The following is a 24,178-nucleotide window of genomic DNA, read 5'->3' as shown; positions in this document are numbered from 1 at the left end:
CCTCACAGACAGTGGCCCAGCGTGGAATCAAACCTGGGACTCTGGCGTGTGAAGCCACAATGCTATCCACTTGTGTTACCATGCTACCCACTCACCTTCAGTCTGTGATCTCAGGATGATACCTGGGCCTCCACTGGGTGCATTGCTGTCAGCTGCCACCACTCCTGCTGATGACATCAAGAGTTGCTAACCTGTGATTGGCCAGCAGATCTTAGTGGTTCAGGTGGTGGTGTTCCCGTGTGTCTGCTGCCCTCGTCCTTCTAGGTGGTAGTGGTCATGGGTTGGAAGGTGTTGTCTCAGGAGCCTTAGTTCCTGCAGTGTATCTTATAGATGGTACACACTGCTGCAACTATGTATGGGTGATGGTGAAATTGAATGTTTGTGCAAGGGGTACCGATCAAGTGGGCACATTTTTCCTGGATGGTGTCGAGCTTCTTGAGTATTGTTGGAGCTGCACTCATCCAGGCAAGTGGAGAATATTCCATTACACTCTCAAGCAGTCAGGAAGTGAGTTACTCACCGCAGAATTCCTAGTCTCTAACCTGCTATTGTAACCACAGTATTTATATGGCTGGTCCAATTCAGTTTCTGATCAATGGGAACATCTAGGATGTTTCATGCAGGCAATGCAGATTATGGCCTGAATGATCATGTGTCCCATGTTGTGAAGAGGCTACAATGTAAAAACTAACAATAATAATATAATAATAATCTTTACTGTCACAAGTAGGCTTACAATGCAATTAAAATTACTGTGAAAAGCCCCTAGTCGCCACATTCCGGCGCCTGTTCGGGTGCACAGAAGGAGAATTCAGAATGCAAATTACCTAACAGCGCGTCTTTCGGGACTTGTGGGAGGAAACCGCAGCACCCGGAGGAAACCCACGCAGACGCGGGGAGAACGTGCAAACTCTGCACAGACAGTGACCCAGCCGGGAATTGAACCTGGGACCCTGGCGCTGTGAAGCAACAGTGCTAACCACTGTGCTACCAGAGAATCATAGAACTTACAGTGCAGAAGGAGGCCATTCAGCCCATCGAGTCTGCACCGGCCCTTGGAAAGTGCACCCTATTTAAGCCCACACCTCCACCCTATCCCCGTAAACCCACCTAACCTTTTTTGGACACTAGGGGCAATTTAGCATGGCCAATCCACCTAACCTGCACATCTTTGGACTGTGGCAGGAAACCGGAGCACCCGGAGGAAACCCACGCAGGCACGGGGAGGTCGTGCAGACTCCCCACAGACAGTGACCCAAACCGGGAATTGAACCTGCGACCCTGGATCTGTGAAGCAACTGTGCTAACCACTGTGCTACCGTGCCACCTGATCCAATGAACGCAATTTTAAAATAATAATAAAGGTTCCACAGTTGCAGTTCTTTTGCATTTCCACCACTCCAACTTCTGCACCACCAAATAAGACATTGGAACTAAAGGATCAGGAACTGACACATAAAGAATGGCTTCCACATGAAGAAGTTGTATACAATTGAAAGTCACCTTTACATATACAGTGCAATTAGCGGCAAGTGTGCAGTTTTAGGTGTTGAACTGCACTGTCAGAGAATAAACAGTGGGATTTGCAGGGAATCAGCACAATGCAAACAATGTGTAAAAGCGTCAGCTGCTGGACTATAGCCACCTGTTCCAGCAGAGTAAGCACAGGGATCTGGGTTGTCCAATTGAAATCTGGGTGTCCATATTACAGTGCAACCCAGAATTCTTACAGAGACTGGTATCACTGACGAATATAAATGCACTTTTATATTAATTATTTTGATCTCTCACTCCATGTACCCGAACAGGCGCTGGAATTTGGCGACTATGGGCTTTTCACAGTAACTTCATTGCAGTGTTAATGTAAGCCTACTTGTGACAATAAAGATTATTAGAAATGCTTTGGACGGTGACAGTGAGAAAATCAGCATTGATTTGAAAATGTTGTTAACATTTTCATTTCAAACAAAGTAAAAGCAACAGTAAGACGAGGAAACGAGTCTCCAAAAAGAGAGTGAACTATCATTCTATAAATTTCAGTGCAAAGAAGATTAGACGGAGTGGGAAAAAAATCTTCTGCCAGTTTGCTCACTAGTCTGTCAATAAAGAAAACAGAGGGCAAAATAGGGAGCATGCCGAGTGCCCCGTCATTCACCAATTAGCAAAGTTGGTTCTGTAATTAAAGTGGAAACCGTTGTCACCACTCCCTGTAAATACACTTGGAACAAGTAACCTTATCCACGTGATGGATTTAAAGATCAAATTTTTTCCTTGAGCGTCATTAGATATTCCATATACATTTAGCATCAGATTTGTGAAAGCTAGAGACAGTAAGATGTCTGATAACTAACTTCATAATTTTTCCAAAGTATTCATTTTGATTACATACAGAGCGCTACATTGAGAAAACTCATGTATAAAGAGCTTCCGAGGAATTGTGAGTATTTGCTTGTCCAGGCTTTTCACAGAACGTCTTCTTGAAATTAAATAAAGATTCCCAACTGCGTTTAGATTTATGTTCTGTATTAATACAATTTTAAGTGCAAGAATACATTGTTTAGCATTTGCTGAATTTAATTTTGTCAGGAATCTTCTAATCTTAGGTCATCATCAGATTCCTAAACCCACAAATATAGAGGCCTCATCCTTATCAATATCCTGTTCCAGGGCCTAAAATTATCATCCTTCGCCAATGTTTCCTGAGCAACCTTTGCTTCCTTTCCTATCTCTTCCTGAAGTATGATTTTAAGCTGAAGTGTCCCGTGATCAAAAGATAGAATCTACAAGCAGATAGCTTAAGCAAATTCTGATCTACTCATGTAGTAATTATGGGTGTTCAGAACAATAGCTGTTCTGATGGAGAGAGCATCGCACAGAGGTTAATCTCCCTGAACAGAGACGAGAAACTTGTCTATGCAAAAACTGCTGAAATCATCTGTTTGATAAGAAACTCAATTTGCCTTTCTTCATAGACCTTCAAAAATAATGCAACACAATCATTAAGAGGGAGGCAAAATAGCTCCCACATCAAAAGGACCTGAAGGTGAAATATAAACACAGATACTGAGACAAAGAAATTGAACATAAAATCAATGACACTGTGAAATCTGAGATTAAATGAAGTGATGAACTGAAATTCAACATTCTTTTATTTTAATCTAAATGATTTATGTAGTTGTGTTGTAATTTTCTTACTGTCAATCACTCATATCATTGGCACTCTGCTTTCTGTTCAGGCAACTTTGTTCCAACACCTATTTGGAAGTCTTCATTAAGGAGGAAAAGGGGCGACATGGTGCCACAGTGGTTAGCACTGCTGCCTCACAGCACGGGGATCGGGTTCAATTCCGGCCTTGGGTCACTGTCTGTGTGGTGTTTGCACGTTCTCCCCGTGTTTGCGCGAGTTTCCTCCGGATGCTACGGTTTCCTCCCACAGTCCGAAGATGTGCAAGTTAGCTGGATTGGCCATGATAAATTGCCCCTTAGTGTCCAGTGATTTGCAGGTTAGGTTATGGGGATAGGGCGGGATGGACGGGTGAGTGGACATGGGTAGAGTGCTCATTCAAAGGGACGGTGCAGACTCAATGGGCTGAATGGCCTCCTTCGGCACGATAGGGATTCTATGAAAAGAAAGTGGGAGGGGAAAGCGTTCGAAGTATGGCGGCAGGCTTTCCATGTAGCCGGCCCAAGCTGAGGGCTGGCACATTGGGAGCCACAGCAGCGCCACTGAGAGAACTGGCCACTACCGGGACGCCTCCCTTTTCAGGCGCCCTCAGAAGGGTGGGCATTGATTCGATCCCGGCCCTGGGTAACTGTCCATGTGGAGGTTGCACATTCTTCCTGTGTTTGCAAGGGTCTCACCCCATGGAGTAGGTGGATTGGCCATGCTAAATTGCCCCTTAATTGGTAAAAAAAAAAGAATGGGTACTTTAAATTTTAAATAAGGTGAGTATTAAACACATTTTCGCATGGGTCAAACAGACAAGTAATTTTTTTAATAATTTTTTTATTGTCACAAGTATGCTTACATTAACACTGTAATGAAGTTACTGTGAAAAGCAACTAGTCACCACATTCCGTCACCTGTTCGGGTACACAGAGGGAGAATTCAGAATATCCAATTCACCCAGCAGCACGTCATTCAGCAATTGTGGGAGAAAACCGGAGCAGCCAGAGGAAACCCACGCAGACACAGGGAGAATGTGCAGGTTCCACACAGACAGTGACCCAAGCCGGGAATCGAACCTGGGACCCTGGAGCTGTGAAACAACAGTGCTACCCACTGTGCTACCATGCTGCCCTGGAAGTGCATCTGGGAACCAGCCCAACATGGCTCCCTGCCATTTTACCAGCGGCCCCATCTCCATCCCCTCCACTTGGGGGCTGTAAAATTCCACCCATTAACTTTGTCTCTTTCTCCACAAATGATGCCAGACCTGCTGAACATTTTCTTGTTTGATTTTACTGCATTTTAGTGTTAGCTTGGCTCAGTGATGGCCTCTAAATCAGGCTGTTTTAGGTTCAAGACAAATTGCAAGAGTTGGCCGTATAAACTAAGGGGACAATTAAATATGGCGGTGTCGGTCGATGAGCTTTCTGCTTGCAAGTTCCTCTTTAATTTTGAGAAGCAGGAGTGCTCCTCCTACTTTCAGAAAACCAGTCTGTGACACCGCCAGTTTTGGACACGCTTTGGACACCCTAACCATTTAGATTGGGTCCCACCAGGAATTTATGGCTCAGAGGCTGATATTGTGCCAGCACAACACTGGTCAGCTTCCCAAGGATGCTTGGTTTCTGATTGGAGAGTGCCCGCATCCGATACCAATGAGGCCTGCTCTTCAAAATGGACTGGGCCTCTCCCCGGTTGACATGCTGCCAAACTGCTGCTCAGATACTGCTCTAACAGAGAATCCACCTCTATAAACCAATGTCTGGCCAAATTATATTCTTCAAACAAGATCATCAGAATAGATTTACTGGACATTTACCACATTTTCTGATTGTGCGACTTTGCTGAAAGGAAACAACTTTTAAATAACAGCAATCATTACTCGTCAAAATGAAACACTGGCGTCTGGGATGAGTTGAGATGGGGACGGACACCATACCAATGCAGTTCTTTCTTTTACGCAGCAAATCATAAGTCATCTGTTGCATTTGTATCATAGATATCATAGAATTTACAGTGCAGAAGGAGGCCATTCGGCCCATCGAGTCTGCACCGGCTCTTGGAAAATTATTTTATTAAAAATTCTATTTCCCCTCAGTTTCTCCTTCAGTTGGTATTCATTTAGCTGACTCACAGACTTGAACACAAAAATCTAGGGGCGGGATTCTCCACTACCCAGCGGGGCGGGGGGTTCCGGCATAATGGAGTGGCGGGAACCACTCCGGCGTCGGGCCGCCCCAAAGGTGGAACTCCGCGCCGGAGTGGTTTCCGCTCCACCGGCTGGCGGGATAGGCCTTTGGCGGCACGCCAGCCGGCGGCGAAAGGTCTTCGCCGGGCGACGCATGCGCGGGTGTGTCAGCGGCCGCTCACGGCATCCCCGCGCATGCGCAGGGGAGGGGGTCTCTTCCGCCTCCGCCATAGTGAAGACCATGGCGAAGGCAGAAGAAAAAGAGTGCCCCCACGGCACAGGCCCGCCCGCGGATCGGTGGGCCCCGATCGCGGGCCAGGCCACGGTGGGGGCACCCCCCGGGGCCAGATCGCCCCGCGCCCCCCCCCCCCCCCAGGACCCCGGAGCCTGCCCGCGCTGCCTTGTCCCGCCGTACAAAAGGACGTTTAATCCACGCTGCCGGGCGAGGGTTGACAGCGGCGGAACTTCGGCCCATCGCGGGCTGGAGAATCGCCGGCAGTGGGCCCGCCGACCGGCACGGCACGATTCCCGCCCCCGCTGAATCTCTGGTGGCGGAGAATTCGGGAGACGGCGGGGGCGGGATTCACGCCAGCCCCCGGCGATTCTCCGACCCGGTGGGGGGTCGGAGAATCGCACCCTAGGTTGCCATCCCAGAGTAGTACTGAGGGAGTACTGCACTATCGAACAATATATTAAATCGAGGGCCCCGTGTGCACCCGCCAGTGACCTCAAAAGATTCCATGGCGTGACTTTGAAGACGAGGAGCAAGTTCACCCTGGTATCCTGGCATTATTTATCCTTCAGTCAGATTACCCAGTCGTTATCACACTGCTGGCTGTGGGAGCTTTCTCTGTGCGAATTGTCTGCCACAGTTCCCACATTATAACCACAATTCAAAAGTACACAATTGGCTGTAAAACATCCCGAGATCATGAAAGATGCCATATAAATACAAATCTTCCTTTCTTCACACAGCCGTCTATTTTGTGAGTATTATACAGGATTTTTTTCTCAGCACGTGGACTGAAAGTGCAAGCACTGAAAATAAGAGCTCTCACGAAGGAACGTATATTGATGGGGAGACTCCCACACGGAGGGGTCAAAGGGATGGCGGGGGAAGCCGGGGTCAGCAGGTGTCAGCTGACTTACGCGAGTGATATGGGGGGAGCAAAAATGCTAGACAGGGATCTAGCGGGGGGGGGGGGGGGGGTGGGGGGTGGGGGGGGGGGGGGGAAGGGTTGCTGCTGCACTGGCCGAAAGGGAATGGGACACAGAAGAGGTGGTCGGGACGGAGGTCCCCCGGCGGAGGGACTGGAGGGTGAGGGAGACGCGGACACGGGATTGGCCCAGAAAAGGAGGTGGCTAGTCGGCGGGGGGGGGCTGATAACGTGGAACGTGAGGGGCCTGAATGGGCCGGTGAAGAGGGCTCGAGTGTTCGCGCACTTGAAGGGACTGAAGGAAGACGTGGCTATGCTCCAAGAGACACACCTGAAGGTGGCGGACCAGGTTAGGTTAAGAAGGGGATGGGTAGGACAGGTATTTCACTCGGGACTGGACGCGAAAAATAGAGGGGCGGCAATTCTGGTGGGAAAGCATGTGTCATTTGAGGCCAAGACTATCGTAGTGGATAATGGAGGGAGATATGTGATGGTGAGTGGTAGGTTGCAAGTGACGTGGGTGGTGTTGGTAAATGTATACGCCCCGAACTGTGATGATGCTGGATTCATGAAGCGCATGTTGGGGCGCATTCCGGATCTGGAGGTAGGAGGACTGATAATGGGAGGGGACTTCAATACAGTGCTGGATCCAGCACTAGACCGCTCCAGATCAAGGACGGGAAAGAGGCCGGCGGCGGTCAAGGTGCTCAGGGGGTTTATGGATCAGATGGGGGGAGTGGACCCATGGAGGTTTGCAAGACCGTAGGCCAGGGAATTTTCTTTCTTTTCCCACGTGCACAAGGCCTACTCCCGGATAGATTTCTTTGTTCTGGGCAGGGCGCTCATCCTGAGGGTGGAGGGGACGGAGTATTCGGCCATAGCCGTTTCGGACCATGCCCCGCACTGGGTGGAACTGGAGCTGGGAGAGGAGAGGGACCAACGGCCGCTGTGGCGGCTGGACGTGGGACTGCTGGCAGATGAGGTGGTGTGTGGGAAGGTGAGGGGGTGTATTGAAAGGTACTTGGAGGCCAACGACAACGGGGAGGTGCGAGTGGGCGTGGTATGGGAGGCGTTGAAGGCGGTGATCAGGGGAGAGCTAATCTCCATCGGGGCTCATAGGGAGAAGACAGAGGGCATGGAAAGGGAGAGGTTAGTGGGGGAGATTTTGCGAGTGGACAGGAGATACGCAGAGGCCCCGGAGGAAAGATTACTTGGGGAAAGGCGACGGCTCCAGACGGAGTTTGACCTGTTGACCACGGGGAAGGTGGAGGCACAGTGGAGGAAGGCGCAAGGGGCAACCTACGAGTACGGGGAAAAGGCCAGTCGGATGCTGGCACACCAGCTCCGTAAGAGGACGGCAGCGAGGGAAATAGGGGGAATCAAAGATGGAGGGGGTGCCACGGTTCAGAGTGCAATGAAAATAAACAAGATATTCAAGGCCTTCTATGAAGAGCTGTACAGATCCCAGCCCCCAGGGGGGGAAGAGGGGATGAGACGATTCCTAGACCAACTGCGGTTCCCGAGGGTGGAGGAGTAAGAGGCGGCTGGTTTGGGGGCACCAATCGGGTTGAAGGAGCTGAGTAAGGGTTTGGGGAGTATGCAGGCGGGGAAGGCCCCGGGGCCGGATGGGTTCCCGGTGGAGTTCTATAGAAAGTATGTGGACCTGTTGGCCCCGCTACTAGTGAGGACCTTTAACGAGGCAAGAGAGGAGGGGACCCTGCCCCCGACAATGTTGGAGGCGACAATTTCCTTGATTCTGAAGCGAGACAAGGACCCACTGCAATGTGGATCGTACAGGCCGATTTCACTCCTCAATGTGGACGCTAAGTTATTGGCAAAAGTGCTGGCCACAAGGATTGAGGACTGTGTCCTGGGGGTGATTCATGAGGACCAGACGGGATTCGTAAAGGGCAGGCAATTAAATACTAATGTGCGGCGGCTCTTAAATGTGATAATGTTGGCATCGGAGGAGGGAGAGGCGGAGATAGTGGCAGCTATCGACGCGGAAAAGGCCTTTGACCGAGTAGAGTGGGAGTACCTCTGGGAGGTGTTGCGTAGGTTTGGGTTCGGGGGAGGGTTTATTAGCTGGGTTACGCTCCTTTACAGCGCCTCGGTGGAGAGTGTGGTGACGAACCGGCGGAGGTCGGAGTACTTTCGGCTGTACCGAGGAACGAGGCAGGGGTGGCCCCTGTCCCCCCTGTTGTTTGCATTGGCGATCGAACCCTTGGCCATATCACTGAGGGAGTCTAATAAATGGAGGGGGGTGGTCCGTGGGGGAGAAGAGCATCGGGTGTCGCTATACGCGGATGACCTGCTGCTGTACGTGGCGGACCCAATGGAGGGGATGGTGGAGGTCATGCAGACTCTGAGGGAGTTTGGGGAGCTCTCGGGCTATAAGATCAATGTAGGGAAGGGTGAGCTTTTTGTATTACAGTCAGGGGACCAAGAAAGAGGGATAGGGGACCTACCGCTGAGGAGGGCGGTGGGGAGTTTTCGGTATCTGGGGATCCAGATAGCCAGGAGTTGAGGGGCCCTAAACAAATTGAATCTGACGAGGTTGGTGGACCAAATGGAGGTGGACTTCAAAAGATGGGACATGTTGCCGCTCTCGTTTGCGGGTAGAGTGCAGTCGGTCAAAATGGTGGTCCTTCCGAGGTTTTTGTTTGTGTTTCAGTGCCTTCCCATCGTGATCACCAAGGGCTTTTTCAAGGGAGTAGGTAGGAGTATTATGGGGTTTATGTGGGCGAATAAGACCTCGAGGGTAAGGAGAGGGTTCCTGGAACGCAGTAGGGACCGAGGAGGGCTGGCGCTGCCAAACCTAGGGAGCTACTACTGGGCAGCAAATGTGGCGATGATCTGCAAGTGGGTTATGGAGGGAGAGGGGGCGGCATGGAAGAGGATGGAGATGGCGTCCTGTAAAGGAACGAGCTTGGGGGGGTTGGTGACGGCACCGTTGCCGTTCTCGCCATCAAAGCATACCACGAGCCCGGTGGTGGCGGCAACGTTAAGGATCTGGGGCCAGTGGAGACGGCACAGGGGTGCAGTGGGAGCCTCGATGTGGTCCCCGATCAGGGGTAACCACCAGTTTGTCCCGGGGAAGATGGACGGGGGGTTCCAGGGCTGGCATCGGGCGGGGATTAGAAGAATGGGGGACCTGTTCATTGACGGGACATTTGCGAGCCTAGGGGCACTGGAGGAGAAGTTTGAGTTACCCCCGGGAAATGCATTTAGATATATGCAGGTGAGGGCTTTTGTGAGGCGACAGGTCAGGGAATTCCCGTTGCTCCCGGCACAAGAAATTCAAGACAGGGTGATCTCGGGTGTATAGGTCGGGGAGGGCAAGGTTTCGGCAATACACCAAGAGATGAAAGAAGAGGGGGAAGCCTTAGCAGAAGAGTTGAAGGGTAAATGGGAGGAGGAGCTGGGGAGGAGGTCGAGGAAGGTTTGTGGGCTGATGCCCTGGGTAGGGTTAATTCCTCCTCCTCATGTGCCAGGCTCAGCCTGATACAATTTAAGGTGGTTCACAGAGCGCACTTGACGGAGGCGAGGTTGAGTAGGTTCTTTGGGGTAGAGGACAGATGTGGAAGGTGTTCAGGGAGTCCGGCGAACCATGTCCACATGTTTTGGTCATGCCCGGCACTGGAGGGGTTCTGGAGAGGAGTCGCGGGAGCAATATCTCAGGTGGTGAAAGTCCGGGTCAAGCCAAACTGGGGGCTAGCAATATTCGGAGTAGTGGATGAGCCGGGAGTGCAGGAGGCGAAAGAGGCCGGAATTCTGGCCTTTGCGTCCCTAGTAGCCCGGCGAAGGATCTTGCTATTGTGGAAGGAGGCGAAGCCCCCTAGCCTGGAGGCCTGGATAAACGACATGGCTGGGTTCATATAGCTGGAGAGGATTAAGTTTGCCTTGAGAGGGTCTGTGCAGGGGTTCTACAGGCGGTGGCAACCGTTCCTAGACTACCTCGCGGAGCGTTAGAGGAAGGTCGGTCAGCAGCAGCAGCAACCCTGGTGGGGGTGGGGGGGGTGGGGGAGGAACGAGAGATTGTTTGAGGGGATGGATGAGCAGGAGATAACATGGAGGGTGGGGGAAACTGGCACGAATGGGCGAGAGCCAGTGTATAAAGCTATGTAAATATACCATTTTGCCATGTATATATCTTGCTCAGTGCGATTTTGTGTTATTTTGTTACGGGGTGGGGGGGTTATTGTTTGTAAGGGGAAAAAATTGTGTTGTTAAAAAACTTTAATAAATATATTAAAAAAAAAGAAAATAAGAGTGAAACAGATTGGTAAGCTCGAGGAAATACTTGTCAGGAAGGAAGATGTGTTGGGCATTTTGAAAAACTTGAGGATAGACAAGTCCCCCGGGCCTGACGGGATATATCCAAGGATTCTATGGGAAGCAAGAGATGAAATTGCAGAGCCGTTGGCAATGATCTTTTCGTCCTCACTGTCAACAGGGGTGGTACCAGGGGATTGGAGAGTGGCGAATGTCGTGCCCCTGTTCAAAAAAGGAACTCGGGATAACCCTGGGAATTACAGGCCAGTTAGTCTTACTTCGGTGGTAGGCAAAGTAATGGAAAGGGTACTGAAGGATAGGATTTCTGAGCATCTGGAAAGACACTGCTTGATTAGGGATAGTCAGCACGGATTTGTGAGGGGTAGGTCTTGCCTTACAAATCTTATTGAATTCTTTGAGGAGGTGACCAAGCATGTGGATGAAGGTAAAGCAGTGGATGTAGTGTACATGGATTTTAGTAAGGCATTTGATAAAGTTCCCCATGGTAGGCTTATGCAGAAAGTAAGGAGGCATGGGATAGTGGGAAATTTGGCCAGTTGGATAACGAACTGGCTAACCGATAGAAGTCAGAGAGTGGTGGTGGATGGCAAATATTCAGCCTGGATCCCAGTTACCAGTGGCGTACCGCAGGGATCAGTTCTGGGTCCTCTGCTGTTTGTGATTTTCATTAATGACTTGGATGAGGGAGTTGAAGGGTGGGTCAGTAAATTTGCAGACGATACGAAGATTGGTGGAGTTGTGGATAGTAAGGAGGGCTGTTGTCGGCTGCAAAGAGACATAGATAGGATGCAGAGCTGGGCTGAGAAGTGGCAGATGGAGTTTAACCCTGAAAAGTGTGAGGTTGTCCATTTTGGAAGGACAAATATGAATGCGGAATATAGGGTTAACGGTAGAGTTCTTGGCAATGTGGAGGAGCAGAGAGATCTTGGGGTCTATGTTCATACATCTTTGAAAGTTGCCACTCAAGTGGATAGAGCTGTGAAGAAGGCCTATGGTGTGCTCGCGTTCATTAACAGGGGGATTGAATTTAAGAGCCGTGAGGTGATGATGCAGCTGTACAAAACTTTGGTAAGGCCACATTTGGAGTACTGTGTACAGTTCTGGTCGCCTCATTTTAGGAAGGATGTGGAAGCTCTGGAAAAGGTGCAAAGAAGATTTACCAGGATGTTGCCTGGAATGGAGAGTAGGTCTTACGAGGAAAGGTTGAGGGTGCTAGGCCTTTTCTCATTAGAGCGGAGAAGGATGAGGGGCGACTTGATAGAGGTTTATAAGATGATCAGGGGAATAGATAGAGTAGACAGTCAGAGACTTTTTCCCCGGGTGGAACACACCATTACAAGGGGACATAAATTTAAGGTGAAAGGTGGAAGATATAGGAGGGATATCAGAGGTAAGTTCTTTACCCAGAGAGTAGTGGGGGCATGGAATGCACTGCCTGTGGAAGTAGTTGAGTCGGAAACATTAGGGACCTTCAAGCAGCTATTGGATAGGTACATGGATGACGGTAAAATGATATAGTGTAGATTTATTTGTTCTTAAGGGCAGCACGGTAGCATTGTGGATAGCACAATTGCTTCACAGCTCCATGGTCCCAGGTTCGATTCCGGCTTGGGTCATTGTCTGTGCGGAGTCTGCACGTCCTCCCCGTGTCTGCGTGGGTTTCCTCCAGGTGCTCCGGTTTCCTCCCACAGTCCAAAGATGTGCGGGTTAGGTGAACTGGCCAATGATAAATTGCCCTTAATGTCCAAATTGCCCTTGGTGTTGGGTGGAGGTGTTGAGTTTGGGTATGGTGCTCTTTCCAAGAGCCGGTGCAGACTCAAAGGGCCGAATGGCCTCCTTCTGCACTGTAAATTCAATGATAATCTATGATTAATCTAGGACAAAGGTTCAGCACAACATCGTGGGCCGAAGGGCCTGTTCTGTGCTGTATTTTCTATGTTCTATGTTCTATGTAAGAGCTCTCCTCTGTTTAAAACAAGGCAAACCAGACCAGATCAATCAGTTAAAAATATAATTTATTTAATATATGATATAAAATTCAGTACAAAATGGAACACACAGTGAAGCCTCTCCCTGTATAATTTGTTTTACACTTTAAGTATTTTGCAGGAGCTTGAGTCTCCCAAACACCATAAATTAGAATGAAGTGTTGTTTCTGAAACCATCTGTAAGATAAACAGATGGAAAAGAATTGAGAAGATAAAAACTGTGAGCAAATGAAAGGCTGAAGAGTTTATTTTCAAAAACAAAGCCAAGTAGAATATCAAATACACAGTTATGCAAATTGTGGTCCTATAAGGTGTATAGAACTTCAATGGCATTTCAACCTTTGGGTGCCTGGGGCATCCGGAATGGAGCCACTTAGTGAAGTCAGGGCTACAAGAATAAGAGTTCTGCTGAGGTAAGTAAGAACGTTCCTTTCGGGATATGGAAAAGCAGGAGTGTTCCTCTGGCCTCAGAGGGGATGACTGAGTCTCTGCCGCCCGGAATGCCACCTCTCAGACCCTGCAGTGCAACATAATTGCGTCTCGATCTGCAACTGCCCGCATTTGCCCAACTGCTTCTTTCCACCCATTTTGTTGTTTGCCAACAAGATATGAACAAAATCTATTTGTTCAAACTTGCCAGACCTGTGTTCCTTGCTTCCAGGTAGGCTGCCCACTAGCTCAGCCAGCTTCGCATCAATTCCTCCTTATATCACCTGAATGGTGTGAGAGCCATTGGGTTATTTTTAATGTACATTAATACTTGCGGTATTACACGGCTCGAGATCCTACAAGACTCGAGATCCTGTTACTTCACAATGCCACAACATTTGACATAATTACCAGTTTGAGGAGTGCTGGAATATGAAAACTAATCTCGATACTCAAAGGAGGAAGGTCATAAGGTTGCTATTTCCAGACATTCCTCAGCAGGTCATTTTCCAGCGATCTTGCGGTGTTCTGAATTTCATTCTCCCCAAAATCTATTATAATAATCTAACTCTAACAGCATTGGCACCCACCTCAAACTGTCTGAATTTATTACTGCCTAATCAATAATAACTTCAAACAAATGTAGTTCATTGGATCTGAAATAATTTTGGATGGCCTGAAGACCTGAAACGTTCTGGGCGCAATTCTCCCATCGGGAGTCTAAGTGCAGACGCCAGAGTGAAAACCGGAGTGTTTCACTTAAGCGTCGGAGACCGCTCCCAGCCCCCTATTCTCCCGCCCCCGGGGGGTTGGAGCGGCGTTGCGTCATTTACGTGCGCTGGGCTTTGGCGCCGCATAAAAGCGGCGTCGCGTAAATGACGCTGCCGGCGCCATGTAAATGGCGTCACCCGCGCATGCGTGGTTGCCGTCCTCCCCGAGGCCGTCCCACAGATGTCGGATGGATCTTGCGTGGCAGCGGAGGAAAGGAGGTCCTCCTTCAGAGAGGCCGGCCCACCAATCGGTGGGCACCGATTTGAGACCCCATTTGAGGCCCACCTCCGGTGCAGAAACCCCCCCACGGGCCGCCCTCTCCCCCCCCCTCCCCCCCCCCCCCCCAGCGTTCCCGTGCTGTTCCCGCCGGCAGCGACCAGGTGTGGACGGCGCCGGTGGGAACCCGTCGAATTGGGCAGGCCGCTCGGCCCATCCGGGCCGGAGATTCGCTGCTCGCCCGTTGCAAACGACGAGCGGCGATTCTCCCAGCGGCCAGCCGTGATTCTCGCCATCCCGGTTTGGGGACGGTGGAAGAATCGCATGTGGGCGTCGGGGCGGCGTGGCGGGACATGCGCGGCGCCAGCGATTCTCCCACCCGGTGTGGGGGGGGGGGGAGAATTCTGCCCTCTATCTTTCTTTTTATCTTTTCACCTGGGATGATTTGAAATATTTTAAAATTAATTTATGGAATGTGGGCATCGGCGGCTGGGCCAGCATTTATTGCCCCTCTCTAATTGTCCTTGGTGGTGTTGAGCTGCCTTCTTGAACCGCTGTAGTCCCTGGTGTAGGTACGCCCATAGTGCTGTTAGGGAGGGAGTGCCAGGATTTTGACTCTGTGACAGTGAAGGAACGGCGATATATTCCCCAAGTCAGGATGGTGAGTGACTTGGAGGTGGTGGTGTTCTCATGTATCTGCTGCCCTTGCCCTTTTAGAGGTAGTGGTCTTAGGTTTGGAAGGTGCTGTCTAAGGAACCATGGTGAGTTACTGTCGCACATCTTGTAGATGGTACATACTGCTGCCATTGTTCGGCAGCGGTGGAGGGAGTGAATATTTGTGGAAGGGGTGCCAACCAAGTGAACTGCTTTGTCTTGGATAGTGTTGAGCTTCTTGAGTGTTGTTGGAGTTGCACTCATCCAGGCAAATGGAGAGTGTTCCATCACATCCTGATTTGTGCCTTATAGATGGTGTTTACACTTTGGGGAGTCAGGAGGTGAGGTAGGTGCTGCAGGATTCCAAGTCTCTGGCCTGCTCTTGTAGCCACAGTATTTATATGACTGGTCCAGTTCAGTTTCTGGTTAATGGTAACCCAGGGTATTGATAGTAATAATAATACTCTTTGTTAGTGTCTCAAGTAGGCTTGGGGGGGTGGTTTCAGCGATGGTAATGCCACTGAAAATCAGGGGGCGATGGCGAGATATTTTCTTGTTGGAAATGGTCATTGCCTGGCATTTGTGTGGATCAATGTTCCTTGCCACTTGTCAGCCCAAGCCTCATATTGTCCAGGCTTTGCTGCCCTTGGACATAGACCTCTTCAGTATCTGAGGAGTCGTGAATGGTGCTGAACATTGTGCAATCATTCATCAGCAAACATTCATCAGCAAACATCCCCACTTCTGACTTCATGCGATTCAATTTCTATGGAGTGAGCAAGTCACAAAACACCCCCCCCCCCTCCCCCCCCCACCCCAACCTCTCAACCCTCTACTGCCTGGTTCCTCGATCTATAATTATTAATCAGGAAGTACTGTTAAATGCTATATAAAGTAACAAGCATTAGCAATTAGAAAATCTATTGCATTCCCACACTTAAAAGTGCTGGTCATTCTCTAGTCAATATAACACCAGTTAGTTAGTCCTTCTCTGGCTCACAATGCTATGTGCACGGTGAGGTCCAGAGATGTGAATTCCATGAAGTAAGCCCAATTATTAGCATTATTATATGATACAACCTTTAGGTGCACATTTCAGTTCTGACAGTTGGGCTCTGATATCACTCCCTTCCTTTCGAACCCTGAAAGTTACACCAGAACAATTTCCAATTAGTCTATTAAAATGAAATCTTACAGAAGTGCTTACTTTACTTTTGCCATGACTTTAACAAAATTAAATGCTTTCTAATAAATACCTTATGCCCAGTTTTACCAGCCAGCCCTTTTTGTACCCCTGCATTGTTCCTGTTTCTTACCCTCAATTTCTGCCAATTACTTTTCACTGCAATTAAAACGTCATTTTGATTAAGGCTATGAATGTCCACATTGGGGAATTTAGCAATTTTGCAGCGTTTGCAACCAAAATCAATAGTGTAATAACCCCCAAGAGGCCCACGGGGTGTTATAACCCACCCACGCGCTATGGGGGTGAACCAATTAGTCTCCCCATGAACCTTGTTGATTACGAGCTTCCCCGCTAATCAGCGGAGTGAATGGACTCGAGCATAAAAGCCGGCCCAGATGAGAGCCGAGCATGTGTGGTGTACTGTGTATATGGCTTACTTTGTAATAAAACAGCTTTCTTTACACCTCTCTTGTGGACTCCTCTGTGGCAACTAAACAGGAATACCCAGATTGATCTCTCTGTGGGACTTGTGGAACATGTTTTTCCCTGCTAATGGGGGTCGGCACACCCAGCTGGCCTTATAATAATCCAGTATAAAGGTCGACCTGGACAGGGACTGGCATGTTATTTGTCTCAACAGGACTTTTCCGACGTGTGTATTTACTGCCTTAGGGGAGATTCTCATAACCGTCAATAAACCAGCGTGCACTCTACCATTCGGCTTCCTGGGGCTTTATAAATAGTCATTAGGAACATTAAGATATAAATGCATGATTTATACTGGCAGAATAATACTTGGAGACAGGTGCTAAAGTGCTGATAAACCTATAAATGGAAATGTCTATCCTACCGGCACACTACCAGTCTTTATTTAACCAATAGGATAAAGGTCACTAGTGGGCAGCTCTCGAAAGCCATGTAGAGCTGGATGCCAGACACCTTAGAGGCACTGAGGTTACTTCTTTTATGTGATAAAAGCAGTAACAAATTCCAGGTAATGACGCTTTTGCATTTCACCCAACAATGAACATTAATTTTAAAATCAGAAGATTGTTCCTGATTTTGACATTTTCTCATCAGTCATTCTTGTCTGAGTGAACCTACATACTCTCCTGCCAAATAAAATTGAAATGCAGACAATTTTGTGCCGTGGATTCATGGACTTTTCACATTGCAATGAGCTAATTCTATTTAGGATCCTATAAACAATGGAACCCAGAATCTAGTGATCAATGAACAGTATTCCAATTAAGTCACCCAGTCCCAACTGTACCTTTCAATTATACAATATATCTATGTGACTTTCCTCAGTTTTCAAAATATGAAATTAGCCTACGTAAAGCACAGTACAACCGCTTTGTTCTTAATTTAAACAACTTATATAGTTTGTAGAAACGAGATGGGACACAACCCCAATGTAAGGACCCGTTCCAGTTACCATGAGATACCAGTTTGATGCGGTTCAGTGGAGTTCACACCGATTGATGAATTCTCTTCACTCCAGGTAGAGTTCAAGTACTAGTGTGCATTGTTCACCTCTATTTGTGGTAAAGGCTGAGGTACTTGTGATGGTCTCGAGGTCGTGTGCCTTTCCGTCTCCGAAGCAGGTGGACAGCAATCCCACTTGATTTCTTTAATGCATGAAACTTCCATACTTCAGCTATTTTGTCCATCTACAAAGGTCAAAAGGAAAACAAGAGACTTTCAACTTACGGTCTTTAAAAAAAAATTAATTTTCGGTTTGGAGTCTCCAATCTGTGCGAAGGTTCTGTGCCATTGCTCAATGCAAGAAGAGCACAAGGATTGTCTTTGATTGATTTTTTTCTTTCACCTGTGAAGGCGTCTTATTGTCTCCACTTTGTATCTCTCCCAGTTACTCTGCCTTAGATTGTGTGAGAAACATCAAGGGTATAAAGCCCACATTCTTCCAACATTAGCACAGAATATGTGTCCATCAGCCTCTTGTATTAACAGACCACCAACTTATCAAGAGTGTCCTGTGATTAAGCATCCAATTCTACATTCGATGAGACCAGAAACTAATCAGTGTAAATAGTTAACCTAAGATTTTAGAAGCTAAATTGAATTTTCTTGATCTCCCCAAAGTAGCTACCCTTCATTTTATATATTAAAAACCTGGGGCGAAATTCTCCGGAAACGGCGCGATGTCTGCCGACTGGCGCCCAAAACGGCGCAAATCAGTCGGGCATCGCGCCGCCCCAAAGGTGCGGAATGCTCGCATCTTTGGGGGCCAAGCCCCAACCCCGGCGGGGGGTAGGAGAATCTCGCCCCAGTTCTTTAACTTATGAAGAAAGACTTAATGAATTAGATATTTTTAAAAATTGGTCAGTCAGGATCTGTGAAAAAAAATTAACACTTTGTGTACAACCCTTTGTTAGAAGAATTAATCATATTCTCAGTAGAAGATAAAGTCCTAACCAGAAACCATAACGTTAAATTGGGCTCAGTAATACTAATTCTTTTGAGTGCTACATGGTCTCTTAAGGTTCTAAAACAGTATCCACTGCATGGGCACATATTTCTAATGAAGAGTGCGGCAGACACCATATTGTTAAAGGGGTTAGCAGACTCATACCTAATACTCAGCAGCAGAATGAAGAGCAGACAGATCGTGATGCCAATCAGAATACAATGCCAACATTGCCATTTTGGAGCTCAATGCTCCAGCCTAGTCCTCTCTCTTAACCTCCCAAAGTTATTTTAAAATCAATTTAGAATACCCAATTATTTTTTTCCAATTAAGGGGCAATTTAGTGTGGCTAACCTGCACATCTTTGGGTTGTGGATATGAAACCCACGCAGACACGGGGAGAATGTGCAAACCTCACACAGACAGTGACCCATAGCTGGGATTGAACCAGGTCCTCAGTGCCGTAGGCAGCAGTGCTAATCACTGCGCCACCGTGTTGCCCACTCTCAAAGCTGAACACACATTCAAAGTGTGCGGGACACCCTGATGTATTTAAATAGGCCATCAACTACTGACAGGTCAGTTGCTGGATTATTTCTTCTAGTTGTTGCTGTAGTTTTACACATTTTGGTACTTTCCATCCTTGCTAAATGTTTCAAGAGCCTACAGAAACTGGTCTGGATGCTGAAGGACTTTTTTGTTGTTTTAAACATTTGTGTACAACCTAGTTGCTTCGAAGCACTATTGCCGTAGTAGGGTGTTGAACATGAATGGGAGAACGACCAGAGACCATGCAGAGCAGATGCTATTAGAGGAAGAAGGAGAAGGATTCTCAGTAGGTGTTCAGGCTCAGAGGATCTTTATGCAGCAGATCTATTGGAGAACAGATTGCAGGGATGCTGTAAATCTCTGGAAACTCCTTTACATACTGGTGTCCAGAGCCATGATTTCAATCGTCTGAATTTTCTCTGCAGCACTCAGCTGCTGGGTGGATTCCACTTGTGCTGCACTGGAAGATGAGGCATCAGCAATCAGAAACTGCATCATGGTTAGCTCCACAGATGCATTGATGGAGTTCATGGAAAAATAGAAAATAGGAGCAGGAAGAGGCCATTCGGACCTTCGAGCTTGCTCTGCCGTTCATTATGATCATGGCTGATCATCCAACTCAATAGCCTGTTCCCGCATGGTCAGCTGATGCATGTTAGAAAGTATGAACCAAGTTTTCTCTGGACTTCTTTGCCTTGCTTGATGTTTAATGCAAGCTTTCTGATAAGCTTTTCATTACACTCAGCATTTTGTGAGGAGGAGGATGGTGTTGTCAATGGACTAGTAATCCAGAGACCCAAGGTAATGCTCTGGGGCCTGGATTCAAATCCCACCACTGTAGGTGGTGTAATTTCAATTCAGTGAAAAATAAATCTGGAATTAAAAGTCTAATATTGGCCATTGAAGTAAAAACCCATCTGATTCTTCTAATGCCCCTATAGGGACAGAAATTTGTTGTCCTTACTTGGTCTGGCCTTCATGTGACTCCAGGCCTACAGTAATGTGGTTATGTGGTTCGCTCTTTTTAAAAAATTTTAAATAAAATTAGCGTACACAATTATTTTTTCCAATTAAGGGGCAATTTAGCATAGCCAATCCACCTACCCTGCGCATCGATGGGTTGTGGGGCACAGACCCACACAGACATGGGGAGAATGTGCAAACTGCCCACGGAGAGTGACCTGGGGTCAGGATCGAATTTGGGTCCTCAGCACCATGAGGCAGCAGTGCTAACCACTGCATCACCATGCCTCTGATTGGCTCCTAACTGCTCTCTGAAATGGCCTAGCAAGCCTTTCAGTTGTATTAAATTGCTACAGAAAATTAGAAAAAATGAGATAAGGAATGAAACCAGATAAAGCACCTGGCATTGACCTTGAGACTGGAAATGACAATGGCAAACTAGACACAGTAGACCCTGCAAAGTCCTACTTACTAACCTCTGGGGCTTGTGCCAAAATTAGAAGATCTGTTGGACAGACTAGTCAAGCAACAGCCTGACATAGTTATACTTATGGAATCATACCTTACAGAATATGTTCTGGACACCACCATCACTGGGTATGTCCTGTCCCACCGGCAGATGAGACTCAGCAGAGGTATACACTCAAAAGGGAATTACCCTGGGAGCCCTCAACATTGACACTGTGGCAAAGACACAGAATGTTATCTGTGACTGATGGACGTCAATATCCATCACCAAGATTGGCTCTGTAACAGCATACAGACTGAGCTGGTGGGGTTCTAAAGAACATAGCTGCTAGGTTGGGTCTGCAACAGGTGCTGAGAGAACCAACAAGAAGGAAAACCATACTTGGCCATATCCTCACCAACATGCCAGTGTCCATATCAGTATCAGGAGGAGTGACCACCACAAATCCTTGTGGAGACAAAGTTCCATCATCACATTAGGGTTACCCTCCATTGTGTTGTGTGGCCTTACCATCGTATTAAATGGGATAGATTTTGAACAGATCTAACTACTCAAAACTGGATAACCATGAAATGCGTATGCCATCAGCAGCAGCTGAATTTGACTCAACCACAAACTGTAACATTATGGCCCGGCATATCTCCCACCTAAACATTACCATCAAGCCAGGGTGTCAACCCTGATTCAATGTAGAGTGCAGGAGGACATGCTAGGAGCAGCACCAGGCATAGCTAAATATAAAGTGTCAGCCTGGTGAAGCTACAACGCACGACTACTTCCTGTGTCAAACAGCATAAGCAGCAAGCGATAGACAGAGCTGAAGGATCCCACATTCAACAGTTCAGATCTAAGCTTTGCAGTCTTGCCACATCCAGTCATGAATGTTTGTGGATGGGGCGGCATGGTGGCACAGTGGATAGCACTGCTGCATCATGGCACCGAGGACCCAGGTTCAATCCTGGTCACTGTCTGTGTGGAGTTTGCATATTCTCCTCGTGTCTGCGTGGGTCTCATAGAATAATAAAATCCCTACAGTGCTGAATGAGACCATTCGGCCAATCGAGTCTGCACCAACCCTTCGAATGAGCTACCCAATTTGCACACCCCCGTGCACACCGCCCTTTCCCTGTAACCCCATAACCTAGTCTGCACATCCTTGGACACCAAGGGGCAATTTAGCATGGCCAATCCACCAAACATCCTTGGCTCGTGGGAGGAAACCGGAGGACCGGAGGAAACCCAAGCAGACAAGGGAGCACTTAAATGTCCAGCGACCCAGGGCCGGAATCAAGCCCGGGTCCCCGGCGCCAAAAGGCAGCAGTGCCAACCCCCACAACTCATAGATGTGCAAGGTAGGTGGATTGGCCAGGCTAAATTGCCCCTTAATTTAAAAAAATGAATGTTGGTGGACAATAAAACAACTCACTGGATGAGGTGCTCCACAAATATCCCCATCCTCAATGATCAGGGAGTCCAGCACATCAGTGCAAAGGATAATGTATTTGCAACAATCTTCAGCCAGGAACGTTGAGTGGATGAGAATCTTGGCCTCCTCCTGAGCTCACCAACATCACAGATGCCAGTCTTCAACCAATTTGATTCACTCCACCTGATATCAAGCAACGCTTGAATGCACTCAATACTGCAAAGGCTATGGGCCCTGACATATTCTGCCAATAGTACTGAAGACTTATGCTCCAGAATGTTCCATGCCCCTTGCCAAGCAGTTTCAATACAGCCACATCACTGGCATCTATATGACAATGTCGAAACTTGCGCAGATATGTCCTGCACACAAAAATCAAGAAAGATCCACAACAGCCAAGAGCACCAAACACATGGGAACACTACCGCCTAGAAGTTCCCCTCCAAGCCACTCACTTGGAAATATATTGCTGCTCGTTCATTGTCAAAATCCTGTAACACCCTCCCTCACAGCACTATGGGTATAGCTACATCACAGGGACTGCAGTGCTTCCAGAAGACTGCTCACCACCATCTTCTCAATGGCAATTAGGGACAAGGAATATTTACTGGCCTAGCCAGAGAACCCACATCCTATGAATAAACAATGCACCCATATTTCTTCATCTGCAGCCTGCCCATCAAAGTCATTATATGAGTCCACTACAGCAGAATTAATGTATAACCTTGCTCTACGGCAACTGACACCTGTCCTGCCCTTTGCCCCTGCCCTGGCTGCAACGCAGTTGTGCACAATGTCTCACCACCTCCATATATCCCTTCTATATTATCCTATAAGTTTGATAAAGGGTGGGGAGGGAGGGGGGGGGGGGGGGGGTGGAAGAGAGATGCAACAAAAACAAATAATCTGGTATCTATATTGGTCCTTTAAATAATAAAACATCCCAAGACACTTTGCAAGAGCATTATAAAACAAAATATGGCACTGAGACACATATGGCAATATGATCAGATGATCAAAAGCTTAGTCAAAGAAGTAGATTTTAAGGAGTGTCTTAAAGGAGGAAAGCAAGGTAGAGAGACAGAGAGGGACAGGAAAATTGTTCCAAAGAATGTGGCCAAGGCAACTGAAGGCATGGCCATCAATGGTGCAGCAGTTCAAATTGGAGATTCACAAGAAACCAGGAATAGAGGAATGCAGATTTCTCAGAGGGTTGTGGGACTGGAGGAGATCACAGAGACACGGAGGGGCAAGGCCACGGAAGGATCTGAGGTTCAATTGAGGGTCACAAAATTGAACAGTCATCCCACTGCTACTGACAGAATGCCAGCAACTGCAGCGGGAGGAGGGCGTGTGCCAGGTATACCCTAGTAGTCTGACTGCAAACTGGCAGTAGGGATAGTTCTTCTTTTCGTGCACCCGGTACTCCACAGAGGGCTGGACAAGTAGCCTTGCGTTATGCTACCCTTGTCCTCCACACCACCAACTCCTCACCTCACCAGGCCTGTGTGACTGGGATGCTTCTGGGACTGAAAAGCAATTGGTCGTCTAGTTAGCTGGCAGCTTTTGGAGGTGGGATCCTTGCCTCCAAATAACCTGGAACCCTGATGGTAGGCAAGTGAGCGTCTAATCAGACCATACTCCACTGAGGTTCCTGGGAATGGCCACAGCCGGGTTGTCACCAGCCAGTGGACAAGACCACTGCTGTGGCCGTTAAATGTAGCTCAATGTCTTCAGTTTTCCCAATATTTAATTAGAGACAGTTCTTCCTTATCCAGTACTGAATGTCAGATAAGCAGTCAGTGGAAGAGTCAAGAGAGATGGTGGTGAGATAGAGCTGGGTGTCGTCAAAGTGCATGTCTAAACTAACGCTGCAATTTTTAATGATGTGACCAGGGGGCAGATGAGAAATAGAAAGGGTCCTTGGGGGACACCAGAGCTAACACTTAAAGAGAAGCCTGATGACAGATAAGAAGGGAATCAGGTGACAGCTGTCCCACCCAGCTGGACAACAGTGGACAGGTGGAGAAGGATGAAGATGGAAAGTGTACCTTTGTTACAGTCACACGGTGTTATTTGTGACAACATGGAGACATGCCTGTCCACCTCCAGTTAGTTCCTACAGCCTCTTATTGTGCAACATGGTCTCCAGTAAGAGAAAAGTGTGTCATAGTGTGTTAAAATCATAGAAGTTTACAGCATGGAAACAGGCCCTTCGGCCCAACCAGTCCATGCCGCCCAGTTTTTACCATCAAGCTAGTCCCAGTTGCCCGCACTTGGCCCATA

At 48.1% G+C, this 24,178-nt stretch overlaps 1 protein-coding gene across 2 annotated transcripts in view; it reads right to left on the bottom strand.

The window, feature by feature from the left end:
* Positions 1–12,807: 12,807 nt before the first annotated feature.
* LOC140426227 (BTB/POZ domain-containing protein 19-like) overlaps positions 12,808–24,178 on the bottom strand; it is a 253,562-nt gene continuing 242,191 nt past the window's right edge. Inside the window, exons 8-9 of one of the 2 annotated variants that reach the window (XM_072510724.1) lie at positions 17,493–17,727; positions 12,808–12,975 (exon numbers count right to left, since the gene is read on the bottom strand). In XM_072510724.1, coding sequence (XP_072366825.1) covers positions 17,593–17,727 — 135 coding nt within the window. In that variant the 3' untranslated portion in view covers positions 12,808–12,975; positions 17,493–17,592. Of the gene's footprint in view, positions 12,976–15,703; positions 16,011–17,492; positions 17,728–24,178 lie in introns of those variants that run through there. The other variant, XM_072510725.1, reaches the window with a different exon arrangement.

Source organism: Scyliorhinus torazame, chromosome 7, assembly GCF_047496885.1.
Source record: "Scyliorhinus torazame isolate Kashiwa2021f chromosome 7, sScyTor2.1, whole genome shotgun sequence".
Taxonomy (NCBI): Eukaryota; Metazoa; Chordata; class Chondrichthyes; order Carcharhiniformes; family Scyliorhinidae; genus Scyliorhinus; species Scyliorhinus torazame.
The sequence above is the reverse complement of the archived record's forward strand: the minus strand, read 5'-3'. Positions and strand labels throughout refer to the sequence as shown.